This window comes from Hibiscus syriacus, unplaced genomic scaffold (genome assembly GCF_006381635.1).
Source record: "Hibiscus syriacus cultivar Baekdansim isolate YM2019G1 unplaced genomic scaffold, ASM638163v2 tig00110303_pilon, whole genome shotgun sequence".
Taxonomy (NCBI): Eukaryota; Viridiplantae; Streptophyta; class Magnoliopsida; order Malvales; family Malvaceae; genus Hibiscus; species Hibiscus syriacus.
This window is the reverse complement of record NW_024062672.1, coordinates 3044730-3060557: the sequence shown is the minus strand read 5'-3', so window position 1 is coordinate 3060557 and position 15828 is coordinate 3044730. Positions and strand designations below refer to the sequence as shown.

The 15828-nt window shown below is 33.2% G+C and overlaps 2 protein-coding genes across 2 annotated transcripts in view; both read right to left on the bottom strand.

Moving 5' to 3' along the window:
* Positions 1 to 665: 665 nt before the first annotated feature.
* LOC120116806 (HIV Tat-specific factor 1-like) lies at positions 666 to 11463 on the bottom strand. Its single transcript, XM_039137224.1, has 5 exons — positions 11367 to 11463; positions 11101 to 11183; positions 10642 to 10718; positions 10372 to 10452; positions 666 to 957 (listed from the first exon to the last, which is right to left on the bottom strand). Exons 1-5 carry the CDS (start codon positions 11396 to 11398, stop codon positions 871 to 873), a joined length of 360 nt encoding a protein of 119 aa, XP_038993155.1. The 5' UTR covers positions 11399 to 11463; the 3' UTR covers positions 666 to 870.
* LOC120116805 (HIV Tat-specific factor 1 homolog) overlaps positions 11145 to 15828 on the bottom strand; it is an 18123-nt gene continuing 13439 nt past the window's right edge. Inside the window, exons 10-12 of the mRNA XM_039137223.1 lie at positions 11553 to 11641; positions 11366 to 11467; positions 11145 to 11219 (exon numbers count right to left, since the gene is read on the bottom strand). Of these exons, the coding sequence (XP_038993154.1) occupies positions 11555 to 11641 (87 nt within the window). The 3' untranslated portion in view covers positions 11145 to 11219; positions 11366 to 11467; positions 11553 to 11554. The remainder of the gene's footprint in view (positions 11220 to 11365; positions 11468 to 11552; positions 11642 to 15828) is intronic.

Genomic DNA, 15828 nt, shown 5'->3' with positions numbered 1-15828 from the left:
AGTAAACATTTTTTTTACTTTATCCAAGAAAATAAGTCAAATAACAAACGGGAGAAATGAAATTTCAAGTGTTAAAATTGGACATTTCAAGAGTATAAATCCCACTTTAGAACCAAAACCAAAGTACATGAGCCATTCGTGTCCCAATAAATAATGGCAAATATTTACTTGTTTTTACTATAAGAACGAACTTTATCAAATACAACTATTTAAACACAAAAGTTAGCAACAAAAAAAAGAAATTTGACAAAACTTAGTATTAATGACCGAACTAAGTGGAGACATGTAGAGGCCATGCCCCCAGAAATTTGAAAATTTTAATTTTAAACCTTTAAAATATTCAAAAAAAAAAATTTGATCCCCACAAAATTTTAAAAATTTCATATTAAACTTTAAAATTTTTGAATGTTTTTAATTAAAACCCTCCCATAATTTTAAAAATTCTCATTAAGCCTCTTAATTTTTTAAAATTTTTAATTATACTCTTTTTTTTTTTGAGAAAATGTAAACTGAAATTTTCAAAAACTTTTAATTTTTTAATTTAAACCTCTAAACTTTTTAAATTAAAATTAAACCCCAAATTCTATCACCAAAATTTCACCACTGCTTAGTATATAAGACTAATAAATATTGTGTTGTTTGGGTTGATCATGCCTTTGTAAGGGCATGTTTGAATCTTTTTGTTTGTCATCTAAGCTTTGACTGGAACCCTGAAAATGTGGCCAACGGAACCAAGATTGAAAATCCCAAACATGGATACATGATCTATATCTGAATTTCATTTGATACAAAGGCAGAGCTAGTAATTTCACAAAACAAAAGAGTCCAGTCGGGTTTCAAGCATCCGGCGCAAATCATTTGGCTTCAAGTTCAGAACCGAATTGTTCCAGCATCCTCATCCAGATCCCGCCGCACCAAAGCACGATTAACCACTCCATCATCTTCACTTGCATGGATCTGTCTCCCACCAAACCAAAACCAAAACAAGAAAGATCAACAACACTAGAAATAAGAAAATAACAAGGAACGCATGCGCCCCAGTACTTGCTAGTTGTTAAGAGTTTCATTATTAGGCCGATGCACATTCGAGCGTAATGAAAAACAAATGCATTTAGGTGCCATTGCCATTCTAGAGTATCAAACACCACCTTCTGTTGTTTTTTCTCCCTCTTATGGTAATTGATGGTTTAGTTTTCTCATTTGGTTCTCTGATGGATAACTGTTGTTTTCAAAACAAATAAACTTTCCAAGACAAAACATACCATCGACCATTTTTGTACTCTAAACACTTTTGAGCATCCTTCCTATCTTTCATTCCAAAAATTAAATTTGTGCTACTGAAGTGAAGACTTTCAGAATTCAAACTTTCAGTTGGCTATGTAAGTTCTCAATTTCTCTGCGTTTTTCAATTTTTTTCTCTACCCTTTTCAAATTTTTTTCATTACTGAATATCCTTTGCAATTTAAACAGTGTTGGTTTTCATTTTTCTATTAGTTGCAATTTCGATTTATCAAGAATAAAAAACAGAGTATAACAAATTCCATATTCGAAATCAATTTTCCGGCAACCTTTATTCAATTCAAAGCAAAACAGATTAGGGTTAGATCATCACATTGCCTTGTCGAGTCCTCCTTTAGGTTGTCGGAGACTAAACTCTTAAGCACTTTGATAGATGAAGGATCTATATTGATTTCACCGAATATCGTTTTATATTCATTAATAGTAGTCTGTATGTAACTTATATTCATATCTCTTTTCGCCTTTTATATTCGCAAAATGAACTACTGAAAAAGAAAATCAAAGTCAATAAAGAACCTTAAGTTTATTTCACATGTTGCACTATGTTTATTTGATATCTTCATTCACTAGTTTAAGAGTTAGGATTTATTAAAACCATGTAAACATTAATCAGCATGCATTGTTTTCAATTACATTCAATTGATGCATGATATTTAAACTCAATTAATTTTTTAATGTAAACATATTAATTTATCATAAATATGACATCTCAAAATGGTAGTGGGACTGGAAGTAATAGTGGGAGTTTGTCAATTTCATCGTCCCAAAATGAGAATTCATCTCCATTGTGGAATTATGTGACAAAGATAGAAAAGTGAGGGACTGTTGGAGGAATTTGGAATTTTCGATGTAACATTTGCTTCAAATTACAGGTGAAGGAGTTGCAATTTTGCAAAGAGGAAACTACAAATAAAAAACTTGAAATGGTAAGGTTGGTAGAAGAGTGGGATAATATAAAAAAACCAAGGAGTAACTAGAGAAGTTTCTTTGCCCTCTCAATCTTCAATTGGAATTGAGATTGATTCTTCTTCTAAGAAGAGAAAACCTAGCTTGTCACCTCTTGCTAGAGCATTCGACATGAATACGAGAGCCCAATTAGATGAAGAAATTGCAAGAATGTTCTACACCGATGGTTTGCCCTTTAATCTTGCTAGAAATCCTCATTATTGTAGAGCTTTCACTTTTGCTGCAACTCACAATATTCCTGGTTATAATAAATTACGAACCACATTGCTCCAACAAGAAAAAAAATAATGTTGAGAAGCTCTTGCAACCGATTAAAGCAACATGGCAAGAAAAAAGGCTGTGTGATGGTTGGAGTGATCCAACAAGAAAGCCTCTCATTAATTTCATGGCTACTTCTGGAAATAGACCTATGTTTCTTAAAGCTGTGAATTGTTTTGGTGAAGTCAAAGATAAGTTTTTCATTGCTAATTTGATGAAAGAAGTGATTGATGAGGTTGATCATCAAAATGTGGTGCAGATTATTACTGATAATACAACTAATTGCAAGGGGCGGTAAAGATTAATGAGAGCATGTATCCTCATATTTATTGGACATTGTGTGTTGTCTGTACGCTTAATCTTGCTTTGAAGAACATTTGTTCGATAAAAAATATCGAGGGAAATGAGGAAACATATGACTTGTGCCATTGGATTACTGATATTCATGGGGATGCCGTACAAATCAAGAATTTCATCATGAACCACAACATGAGATCGGTAATCTTTCAAAGATTTAATTATCTTAAGTTAATTTTAATTGGCGATACTCGTTTTGCTTCGATCATTGTGATGCTTAAGAGGTTTAAGCTCATCAAACAGGGACTTCAAGCAATGATCATTAGTGATGAATGAAATTCTTATAGGGAGGATTACATGATTAAAGCACACTTTGTGAAAGAAAAGCTTGTGAGTGATGATTGGTGGGATAAAGTAGCTTACATCATTGATTTTACAAAACTCATCTATGACATGCTTAGAGTATGTGACACTGATAAACAATGTCTTCATTTGGTATATGAGTTGTGGGATTCCATGATTGAGAAAGTTGTGAAATTTACAAGGAAAAATGTCCTCTTTCAGACTTCAGTCCTTTTTATCATTTTGTTTAAGGATTCTTATAGCTCGTTGGATAAAAAGTTATATTCCTCTTCATTGTCTAGCTCATTCACTAAATCCAAGGTACATACATAACTTTGTTAGTTTTGAATTTTATATTTTCAACTCCTAGTTCTTTGATGCTATGTGTAATTTTATTTTTAATATGTTGAAGGTTTTTATAGTGATGGTTGACTAAGCGAAGATCCTTGTAGAGTTGCTCCTCATAGAGATGGTGAAATATCTCGAGAGATAATGAAATGTTTTCGTAGGTTATTTCCAAATGATGATTATGACAAAGTCTTGGATGAATTTGCTTGTTTTCCACCTAAGCTCGAGCTTTTTGAAGTTTTGATGTCTCTTATAAAGAGGTACTCTTCAGATCCAAAAAGTTTGTGGGCTAACTTTGGTGTCGAAATTTCATTGCTCCAATCTTTGGCTTTCAAAGTGCATGGACAACCTACTTCATCCTCTTGTTGTGAAAGAAATTAGAGCACTTATTCTTTTATCCACTCACTTAGGAGGAATAAATTAAATCCGAGTCGCGCAGAAGATTTAGTTTACATCCACTACAATCTTCGTCATTTATCAGGGAATTCTAGTCAATATTAGGATGAGAAAACCAAGATGTGGGATGGTGGTGGAGATTATTTTGATTCATTGGGAGATGTATATTTAAAGTTTGTCGAACTTTCGCTTGATGAGCTAGATTTAGAGAGTCAGTTAATCTCGAAAGATGTTAACAATGTTTGATTTGGGTTTAATATTTTTCTAGACTTAATATTATGGTTCGAGTCTTAAGATTTGACACTTTAATATTATGATTTTATTATGGATTTTATTATTCTAGAATGAATATTGTGGTTTGAATCTTGAAATTGACATTTTAACATTGTTGTTTGTTTATGGATTTTAATGTTCTAAACTTAATATTGTGGTTTGAATATTAATATTTGACTTTATTAATGATTTTTTATATATATTTATAATTTTAAAATTATTTTATATGTCGTCCCCGTACCCTGTAATTTTAAAAATTGTTGTTTCCCGTCTCCATATCCGTCTCCGTATCAATGCAACATAGGTTTTATTCTAGGCCATGGGGGGTAAATAGCCTTACTCTTGCTTGGTCTTGGTACCTCTGAATAACTTTTATACGTGCTCTGTTCTAGGCCATGCGTGATAAATAGCCATACTTATGCTTAGTCTAGGTTTATAATTCCTGCATTTAGGCATTGATGGAGAACTATAATTGAATTGTTTGTTAACGTTTTAAGTCTGGTGTTTGATATGATAAATCTTGCTTCCTTAGTTTTAAAAAGCACGCCTAAGGCACCTCTTAGGTGGGCGCCGAAAAATTAGCCTCCAACGACACGACGGTTAACGACGGACGCTTCCTGCGCCTTTGGGGGCTATGTTGCACTGATATGGATAAGGGGACGGGGACAAGAAACGACAATTTTTAAAATTACAGGATATGGGGACGACAAGGGTACAACATAAAATAATTTTAAAATTATAAATATATATAAAAAAAGCATAAATAAAGTCAAATATTAAGACTCAAACCACAATATTAAAATGTCAAATTTCAAGATTCAAACCACAATATTAAATCTAGAATAATAAAATCCATAATATTAAAGTGTTGAATCTTAAGACTTAAACCATAATATTAACTCTAGAAAAATATTAAACTCAAATCAAACATTGTTAACGTCTTCGGAGATTAACTGGCTCTCTAAATCCAGCTCATCAAGCGAAAGTTCAGCAAACTCTAAATATCCAACATCTCCCAAATAATCAAAAGCATCTTCACCAACATCTCACATCTTGGTTTTCTCATCCTCATATTGACTAGAACTCCTTAATAAAAGATAAAGATTGTAGTGGATGTAAACTAAATTTTCGGTGCGACTCGGATTTAACTTATTCCTCATAAGTGAGTGGATAAAAGAATAAGTGCTCCAATTTCTTTCACAACAAGAGGATGAAGTAGGTTGTCCAAGCACTTTGAAAACCAAAGATTTGAGCAATAGAATTTCGGTACCAAAGTTAGCTCACCAACTTTTCGGATCCAAAGAATACATCTATGTAAGAGACATCAAATCTTCAAAAGGCCCGAGCTTAAGTGAGAAACAAGCAAATTCATCAAAGACTTTGTCATAATCATCATCATTTGGAAATAACCTACGAAAACATTTCATTCTCTCGAGATATTTCACCATCTCTATGAGGAGCAACTCTACAAGGATCATCGCTTAGCCAACAATCACTATAAAACCTTCAACATATTAAAAAGAAAATTACACATAGCATCAAAGAACTAGGAGTTGAAAATATAAAATTCAAAACTAACAAAGTTATGTATGTACCTTGGATTTAGTGAATGAGCTAGATGATTAAAAGGAGAATAACTCTTTGTCTAACGAGCTATAAGAATCCCATAAACATGATAAAAAATACTAAAGTCTGAAAGAGGACGTTTTTCCTTCTTGTAAATTTCACACTTCACTTTCTTAATCATGGAATCCCACAACTCATATACCAAATGAAAACATAGCTTATCAGTGTCACATACTCTAAGCATGTCATAGATAGGCTTTGAAAAATAAATGATGTAAGCTACTTTATCCCACCAATCATCACTCACAAGCTTTTCTTTCACAAAGTTTGTTTCCACCATGTCATCCTCCCTATAAGAATTTCATTCATCACTAATGACCATTGCTTAAAATCCCTACTTGATGAGCTTAAACCTCTTAAGCATCACAATTATCGAAGCAAAACGAGTATCGACAACTGAAAGTAACTTAAGATGACTAAATCTTTGAAAGATTATCGATCTCAAGTTGTGGTTCATGATGAAATTCTTGATTTGTACGGCATTCCCATGAATACCAGTAATCCAATGGTACAAGTCATATGTTTCCTCATTTCCCTCGACATTTTTTGCCGAACAAATGTTCTTCAAGGCAAGATTAAGTGTATGGACAACACACGGTGTAAAATTAATATGAGAATACATGCTCTCAATAATCTCTCCTGTCACTTGCAATTAGCTGCATTGTCAGTAATAATCTGCATCACATTTTGATGATCAATCTCATCAATCATTTCTTTCATCAAATTAGCAATGAAAAACTTATTTTTAATTCACCAAAACAATTCACAACTTTAAGAAACATAGACTTATTTCCAGAAGTAGCCATGAAATTAATTAGAGGTTTTCTTGTTGGATCACTCCAACCATCACACACAATAGTTAACCCTTTTTCTTATCGTGTTGCTTTAATCGATTACAAGAGTTTCTCAATATTATTTTTTTCTTGTTGGAGCAATGTAGTTCGCAATTTATTATAACCAGTGGAACATAACCAGGAATGTTGTGAGTTGCAACAAAAGTGAAAGCCCTATGATAATGAGGATTTCTAGCAAGATTAAAGGGCAAACCACTGGTGTAGAATATTCTTGCAATTTCTTCATCTAATTGGGCTCTCATATTCATGTCGAATGCTCTAGCAAAAGGTGACAAACTAGGTTTTGTCTTCTTAGAAGAAGAATCACTCAATTCCAGCTAAGTTACTCCTTGTTTTTTTATATTCTCCCACTCTTCTACCAACCTTATCATTTCAAGTTTTTGATTTGTAGTTACCTTTTCGTAAATTGCAACTCCTTCACCTGTAATTTGAAGCAAATGTGCCTTTATCCTAGTATTGTCTCCATTACGAATTTCGTCGCAAATGTTACATTGAAAATTCCAAGTTCCTCTAACAGTCCCTCGCTTTTCTGTCACATAATTCCAAAATGGAGATAAATTCTCATTTTGGGACGATGAAATTGACTCACTCCCACTATTACTTCCAGTCTCACTACCACTTTGAGATGTCATATTTATAATAAATTAATTTGTTTACATTAAAAAAAATTAATTGAGTTTAAATATCATGCATCCATTGAATATAATTGAAAACAAAGCATGTTGATTAATATTTAGATGGTTTTAATAAAGCCTAGCTCCTAAACCAATAATGAAGATATCAAATAAACATAGTGCAACATGTGAAATAAACCTAAGGTTCTTTATTGACTTTTTCTTTTTCAATAGTTCATTTTGCGAATATAAAAGGCGAAAAGAGATGTGAATATAAATTACATACAGACCACTATTAATGAATATAAAAGGATATATTCGGTAAAATCAATAGTTCACTTGGTTCATTTCCTTCGATCTATTTAGGCCTTCTTCTCGGAGCAAAAAAAATGTGGAGAAATTGTGGGAACCGGGCATCCAGAATTTTAACAAGAAATTGGCAGGGTGTAAAGCTTCTACACTATCTATGGCTGATAGATTAGTGCTTCTAAAGTCGGTATTGTCATTATTACCCATTTTTTTGCTATCTATTTTCAAGATGCCGAGTAAAATTAGCCAAAAGATTATTCCTTGATGGCAAATTTTCTATGGGGTAGTGGGGTTGAAAGGAAAACAATACATTGGGTGAGCTGGAAAAATGTTTGAAAACCGCAGAGAAGTAGAGGCTTGGGAGTCACTGATATGAACCTTACCAATCGTGCTTTGTTAGGAAAATGAGTGTGGAAGTTTGCCAATGAGAAAAATTCATTGTTAAAATTTTTTTTATATAGCAAACATAATATTAGTTGTTATACCATGGACATCAATAAGGTTATCTCTCAGCAGGATTCTTGGATTTGGAGAGGAATAGTGAAAATTACTTGAAGGATGATTCCGAGGGAGGATGTCTTAGATCACATGCAAAGATACAAGTGGGGAATGGTAAATCAATCTCCTTTTGGAATGACACTTGGATTGGGGATTTTCCTTTGAAGATTTTGTCTCCTAGGATTTATGCACTTTCTCCGAATAAGTGGGGTAAAGTGGCTGACTCTGACAGCTATGAATCGAATGGATGGAAGTAGATCATTAAAACTATGAGGAATTTATGCGATTGGGAAGTAGGACAGCTGCTGGAATTATTGGAGTGGTTACAAAACATTAAAATGGTGGATACAATGGACGATTTTTTATTGTGGAATGGAATTGGTGATGGGTTGTTCTCAGTTAAAGCTTGCAGGTTGTCACTTGAAACTACTAAAGATGACAGTTTTTTATGGAAAAAATGGGTTTGGTCAGGGTTAGTTCCTCCAAGGGTAGAATATTTCCTTTGGCAAGTTTGTCTTCGAAGAGTAGCTATGAGAGTGGAGTTGAAGAATAGGGGAGTTCAATTAGGGGAGGAAAGTCTTTGTCCTCTTTGTAATCAATGTGAAGAAACTGTACAACATCTATTCATTTCCTGCTCAGTTTCATGGAATCTTTGAAACAAAATAATAGGCTATTGGGGACTAGTTTTAGCTCTGCCTAATGACCCTTCAACACTTTTCAGCTCCTGGACTATTTTGAGACCGAATTCACTTATATGGAAGTTTATCTCGGGAGTTGTTTTTTGGTCAATTTGGAAGGTGAGGAATAACATTGTTTTTGAAAAGGAGAAGTTGGACAGACCGTCCTCGTTTTTCATTATTAAATTCAGATTAGCCAAATGGTTTTTAGCAAAGTACCCTCTTGTTCCAATTCAAGTAGAATTGTTGATTGGAGACCCTTCTTTGGCTGACAATCTTACTGCTTTTAAGGATCATAACAGGCATGTTTTATGCTGGAGTCCTCCTCCAGTTGACTTCTTTAAAATGAATGTGGAAGGGCTATCAGTAGTGTTGGCTTTATAGGTGGAATAGGGGGTATTCTTAGAGATTGGAATGGTATTGTTCTAATTTCATTTTCAGACAATATTGGTCCTAGCCCTCCTCCTATAGCAGAATTAAAAGCCATAAAGAAAGGCATCGACATCTTTGTCTCTTCAGAATGGGCGTTGAAAGGAAGACTGATTATTGAGAGTGATTGTAAATCAGCAGTGGATTGGATTAAAGCTATTTCTTCGGTTCCAATTTTTCTTACAAATTTAGTCAAAGAGATTGTGTCTACTGTAGCAGAGAATGAGATGATTGTAAGGTTGATACCTAGGTGTTGTAATTGTGAGGCGGATAAACTAGCAAAGGAGGGGATTGGTTGATTGAATGTTTTATTTGTAATTGATAAGTTGTTTTGTGTGTTTTACATAGCAGTTGTAAGAGAGAATTGTTTAAGTATTATGTAATTGGTTTATCAATAATATATTAAGGCACTCTTTTCCTTCTTCCGCTAGATGGTTCTTGCCTAATGGTAAAGGACTTCTATGAGGGAGGTTTTTAATGAGGCCTACTATTCCTATAAAAAAAACCCTAATCTGTTTTGCTTCGAATTGAAAAAAGGTTGCCGGAAAATGGATTTCATTCTATTCTATTTCGAATATGGAATTTGTTATACTCTGTTTTTTGTTCTTGAGAAATCGAAACTGCTACTACTAGAAAAATGAAAACCAACATTGTTTAAATTGCAAAGGATATTCGGTAATGAAAATAAATTGAAAAGGGTGCAAAAAAGAAATTGAAAAACGTAGAGAAATGGAGAACTTACATAGCCAACTAAAAGTTTGAAACCTAGAAATCTTCACTTCAGCAGCACAAATTTAGTTTTTGGAATGAAAGAAAGTTGTTTTCTATTTTCTGGTGATGAGAGTTGAGAGACGATGAGAGAAGAAAGAGGGCATTGAGAAGCTGTAAAATTAGGTTTTGTTGTGAGTTTTTTTTAAATGGAAAATGACAAAAAAAAATCCTGGAGATGCATGCAAAAGTCACATGACGTCCCCGAAACATCCTTAGGTCTCGGTGAAACATCCCTGACGTCGTTCAACCGTACCCTGCCACCGTGGCACGTCCCCAGTACGTACCCCAGCCGTCCCCGTGCCGGGGACGTATCGAGTACTTGAAACAACACAACTATGGCGTCCCCGTGCTTCCTAGAACAGAACACATGAATCAAAATTATTCAGATGTGACCATGGTAAAAGACTATGTTACCTTGACTGAGTCCAGTGGACCAAGCTTTGAGCATTCCTCTTTAACATCTTCCTCCAGTTCTGAACTCAAATTTTCATCTGCCTGCAGAGAAGGGAGGTAGACAACTCAGAACGCTATGTAATGTAAATAAATTGTAGGGACCTTATATTATTCATACTATTTAATTTTATAATAACCACATTCAAGGAGAATATTATATAGTAATATATAGCAGAAAAAGTAATTATTGGAATACAGTCAAATGCATTTTTTAACCATTTTCAATCATACCCTCGTTTCTGCAGGTATGAACATGTTACGAAAGACAACAGTTGCCGGAATTGTCACCTTCGCATCATGACGGCCACCTGCATCATATAAAAAAATAGTATTCAGGATGTATGTTGCACAAGGGAAAGATGACAAATGAACTACTTGAGGAAAAGGTTTCCAAGGATCAATGCCAATAAGCCACTCGAATACAATAGAAAATTAGTATTGCACAAAATTCTGAATCACTCAATCTCATTATTTGTGCTTATTTCTTTACCAACATTGTTCATTCATACGCTTAGTAAAGAATAAACCAAAAAAAGAAAAAAAAAACAAGGGACTGAGCTTTGTAGTCACTCGAATGCAATAGAATGTTATTATTGCACAAAATTCTGAATCACTCAATCTCATGATTTGTGCTTATTTCTTCAACTTTCTTCAGTATACATAACTGTAATATGCAAGATGAGAACCTACCCCAGCTAAGCATCCTATCCTCAAATTTCTTCAGTTTCTTTTTCTTCCTGCTGTCCACTTGCTTGGCTATAAATTTATCCCTTGCATTGTTGCAATACAAACTTATTTGTACTGCAGGACTGTATAAGAGATTAAAATTAGTTCTATAACTTGACTGAGTGCAGAGAAATGTATTCAATTACTCAGTTGTAAGATACAAGAAAACCATAAAAATAATTCAAAAGGACACTAACCAAAGTGAATGCAACAGCACGAATCATTGTACCTTTTGCTCAAATTTAGCTTGGCTGACAGACATAGGGGTCTTTCCATCAGGATGTAAAGGTGTTCCATCCAAAATTTGAACAGCTAAAGCAACAGAGGGCTCCTGGAACAGATGCAATAAAGCTTTAAAGTTAGCAAAAAAAAATTAATTCTATACATCATAAGCACAATATGAAGAAGGAAACTACTTTTAGATATGTAATAAGAGCATCCCCTTTTTCCTTCTTGTCTCCTTGTCAACATAGATCTTCACACGAGGTCTTTTCGTTTCAGGGTCCTATAGAATTTCTCATACAGACTCAAGAATGTGTGCGACCGAAAATACCAGTTATCCGAGGAAACAATTGCCATTTTATTTTTAGGTGAATTTGAGATTAAGCTCCGACAGTTTACCTACCCAAAGCAGTGGTAAACAAGTAGAGAAAAACTATAATTAGTATTTATCACGGACTTGTGAGAGAGTTTTGCACAATGTACCCAAATCAGTAACCGGGGTATTGTCCCTAAACAGAGATCAAGCAATACAAAATTACTCATTCAGATATGAACAAAAATGGTCATGAAAGTCTGATTTTCTTTGAACCTTTTCGCAAAAGAAATATAATGTTCAAACATCTAGTGATAGAACAAAACCACAAGCCAACAAGATCTCACATGCAAACATTGGTAGGAACCTATCAAGCTATTCACATGTATAGGACATAGAAAATGTGCTCAACGGTAAGAGTCTGTTTGATTCCCTGTAATTGGTTTTTCGGAAAACGTTTTCCTCATTTTCTAGTGTTTAGTTGGTGGAAAACAGATGGTCAACGTAATTAATTTTCCTGGTCAACAGAATTTCCTTTGCATTTTCTGGAAAATGACTTACGGATTGATTTTCCGTAAGTTGTTTTCCGAAATTTTCACTTTAAAACATAAATACTCAAAATAATATTATTTTATTCATTTAATATTAATATACTATTATAGTACCATTTTAATGAAAATATTAATTATTACAATATATTATTAATAACTTTAATAATATAAAAATATATTTTTAGTATCATTTTAATATTATAATTTTTTATATTATAATAATATTCTTAATTTAATAAGTAATTAATATAAATAATAGTATAATATTCTTATTTAATAATATTTTAGTATTAGAAAATAATTAATATTTTTATTTATAAATTTTAGAAATAAAATTTTAATAATAATATTGATAATAATATTAAAATTTTATTTCAAAAATAATAATATTAATTATTTTCTAATAAATAATATTATTTATTATACTTGATATTTATAATAAATAATTTTTAAAAAATTTACCAATTATGGGAAAATGGTTTACATGCATCAACTAAACACCGTAAAATGATTTCTAGAATTTGGTTTCCTGAAAATGTAATCCATTTTATGAAATTTGCTTTCTGTGAAACAAGATCCTAAAATGAAATTTTTGTATAGTTGAACCTGAAAACTAAGATGAATTAAATAATACACCACCAAATCAACTCTATGCACTTTAGGGAAGGCCTGAGATTTACTATTGTTAAAGCATCCAACCTAAAACCAATTGGTAATATGCGGAGGGCCCAACTTTAATAAATGAACATAGAAAATACTTAACAAATATGGAATAACACCACTAGTACACTTCCCTCGTGTGTTGTTCACAAGGCATCCACATAGATAACCTCACTAGGCTTCTTCAACCTCACATGAAATTAGGCAGGAAGAACATAACTAGATCTGGACTCTAATACAATGTTGTAGCATTGAACCTACAATCAATAGGTAATATAATGGGAACTAACTTCAATATAAAACCACAACAAACCCAATACTTGACCAATATGCTATAACACCAATTAACAACTATTGTTGCAAAACATATAAACTTCATATGGGATATAACACTTCCACACATGCCGTCACTACTTTGTATAATTAAAAGGTAATTAAGCTAGACAACATGACTAATTTTCAGTCATTTTTCCCCTTCACACTTTATGTTACTAAGAACTTCAAGTTGGGATAAGTATATAAAAAGAAAATCTGATGAACACTTATGGCCAATTTAAACATCTTTCTTATCTAGAATCAACATGCAATAGATATAAGTCAAAAGTATGTAAGGTCAGGATATAATGCATGGATTAACAATGTTTACTTATTGTCGTCCCCTTTTTTGCAAAGAGAATAAATTGTGTACAAAGAGAAGCTGCAGCTGTTTCAACAATGTATAAACAAGTCTAATAATTAAAAAGTGTGGTAGACTGATATTTTAGCCAGTTCTTATCCTCTGACGACTAATTTTTAGACAAATTTCTTTTAATATTTTTTCATCTTCCTTCACATCTTATCTTTTTCAAGGGTTTAGCATTGGTAGGGTTGACAATTCATTCCATTTAACACATCTGCAGTTTGCAGATGACTTGATACTTTTCTGCAGAGATTCTCCAATGCAGATTTTAAATATTAGGAGAGTTTTGAGGGTGTTTGGTGTTATGTCGGGTTGCATCTAAACTTGTCTAAGAGCACTTTGTTTGGCGTTAATATGGATATTGACACGATAAAGGAGTGGGCTAAGAAAGCGGGCTGTGGTGTGGGATCTTTTCCCATGACCTACCTTGGTTTGCCGATTGGTACAAGGAAGAATTCTGAGGGCATGCGGGAACCTGTAATCCAGAATTTTAATAGGAAACTAGCAGGTTGGAAAGCTAACTCTTTGTCGTTGGCGGAAGACTCGTTTTGGTTAAATCTGTGCTATCCTCCTTGCCCATTTTTTTCATTTCTATTTTCAAAATGCCTTTCAAAGTGACCAAGAAGTTGAATTCTAATAAATAATATTATTTATTATACTTGATATTTATAATAAATAATTTTTAAAAAATTTACCAATTATGGGAAAATGGTTTACATGCATCAACCAAACACCGTAAAATGATTTCTAGAATTTGGTTTCCTGAAAATGTAATCCATTTTATGAAATTTGCTTTCTGTGAAACAAGATCCTAAAATGAAATTTTTGTATAGTTGAACCTGAAAACTAAGATGAATTAAATAATACACCACCAAATCAACTCTATGCACTTTAGGGAAGGCCTGAGATTTACTATTGTTAAAGCATCCAACCTAAAACCAATTGGTAATATGCGGAGGGCCCAACTTTAATAAATGAACATAGAAAATACTTAACAAATATGGAATAACACCACTAGTACACTTCCCTCGTGTGTTGTTCACAAGGCATCCACATAGATAACCTCACTAGGCTTCTTCAACCTCACATGAAATTAGGCAGGAAGAACATAACTAGATCTGGACTCTAATACAATGTTGTAGCATTGAACCTACAATCAATAGGTAATATAATGGGAACTAACTTCAATATAAAACCACAACAAACCCAATACTTGACCAATATGCTATAACACCACTTAACAACTATAGTTGCAAAACATATAAACTTCATATGGGATATAACACTTCCACACATGCCGTCACTACTTTGTATAATTAAAAGGTAATTAAGCTAGACAACATGACTAATTTTCAGTCATTTTTCCCCTTCACACTTTATGTTACTAAGAACTTCAAGTTGGGATAAGTATAAAAAGAAAATCTGATGAACACTTTGGCCAATTTAAACATCTTTCTTATCTAGAATCAACATGCAATAGATATAAGTCAAAAGTATGTAAGGTCAGGATATAATGCATGGATTAACAATGTTTACTTATTGTCGTCCCCTTTTTTGCAAAGAGAATAAATTGCGTACAAAGAGAAAGCTGCAGCTGTTTCAACAATGTATAAACAAAGTCTAATAATTAAAAAGTGTGGTAAGACTGATATTTTAGCCAGTTCTTATCCTCTGACGACTAATTTTTAGACAAATTTCTTTTAATATTTTTTCATCTTCCTTCACATCTTATCTTTTTCAAGGGTTTAGCATTGGTAGGGTTGACAATTCATTCCATTTAACACATCTGCAGTTTGCAGATGACTTGATACTTTTCTGCAGAGATTCTCCAATGCAGATTTTAAATATTAGGAGAGTTTTGAGGGTGTTTGGTGTTATGTCGGGTTGCATCTAAACTTGTCTAAGAGCACTTTGTTTGGCGTTAATATGGATATTGACACGATAAAGGAGTGGGCTAAGAAAGCGGGCTGTGGTGTGGGATCTTTTCCCATGACCTACCTTGGTTTGCCGATTGGTACAAGGAAGAATTCTGAGGGCATGCGGGAACCTGTAATCCAGAATTTTAATAGGAAACTAGCAGGTTGGAAAGCTAACTCTTTGTCGTTGGCGGAAGACTCGTTTTGGTTAAATCTGTGCTATCCTCCTTGCCCATTTTTTTCATTTCTATTTTCAAAATGCCTTTCAAAGTGACCAAGAAGTTGAATTCTAATAAATAATATTATTTATTATACTTGATATTTATAATAAATAATTTTTAAAAAATTTAC

What these genes read in the sequence shown, in the direction of transcription:
- LOC120116806 (XM_039137224.1), bottom strand. Translation starts at nt 11,398, where the DNA reads ATGTCTGTCAGCCAAGCTAAATTTGAGCAAAA. An exon ending in CAAGCTAAATTTGAGCAAAA is followed by an intron (nt 11,184 to 11,366) that starts GGTACAATGATT and finishes TTGCAACAATGC; the next exon opens with AAGGGATAAATTTATAGCCA. An exon ending in GTCCACTGGACTCAGTCAAG is followed by an intron (nt 958 to 10,371) that starts GTAACATAGTCT and finishes GGTGGGAGACAG; the next exon opens with ATCCATGCAAGTGAAGATGA.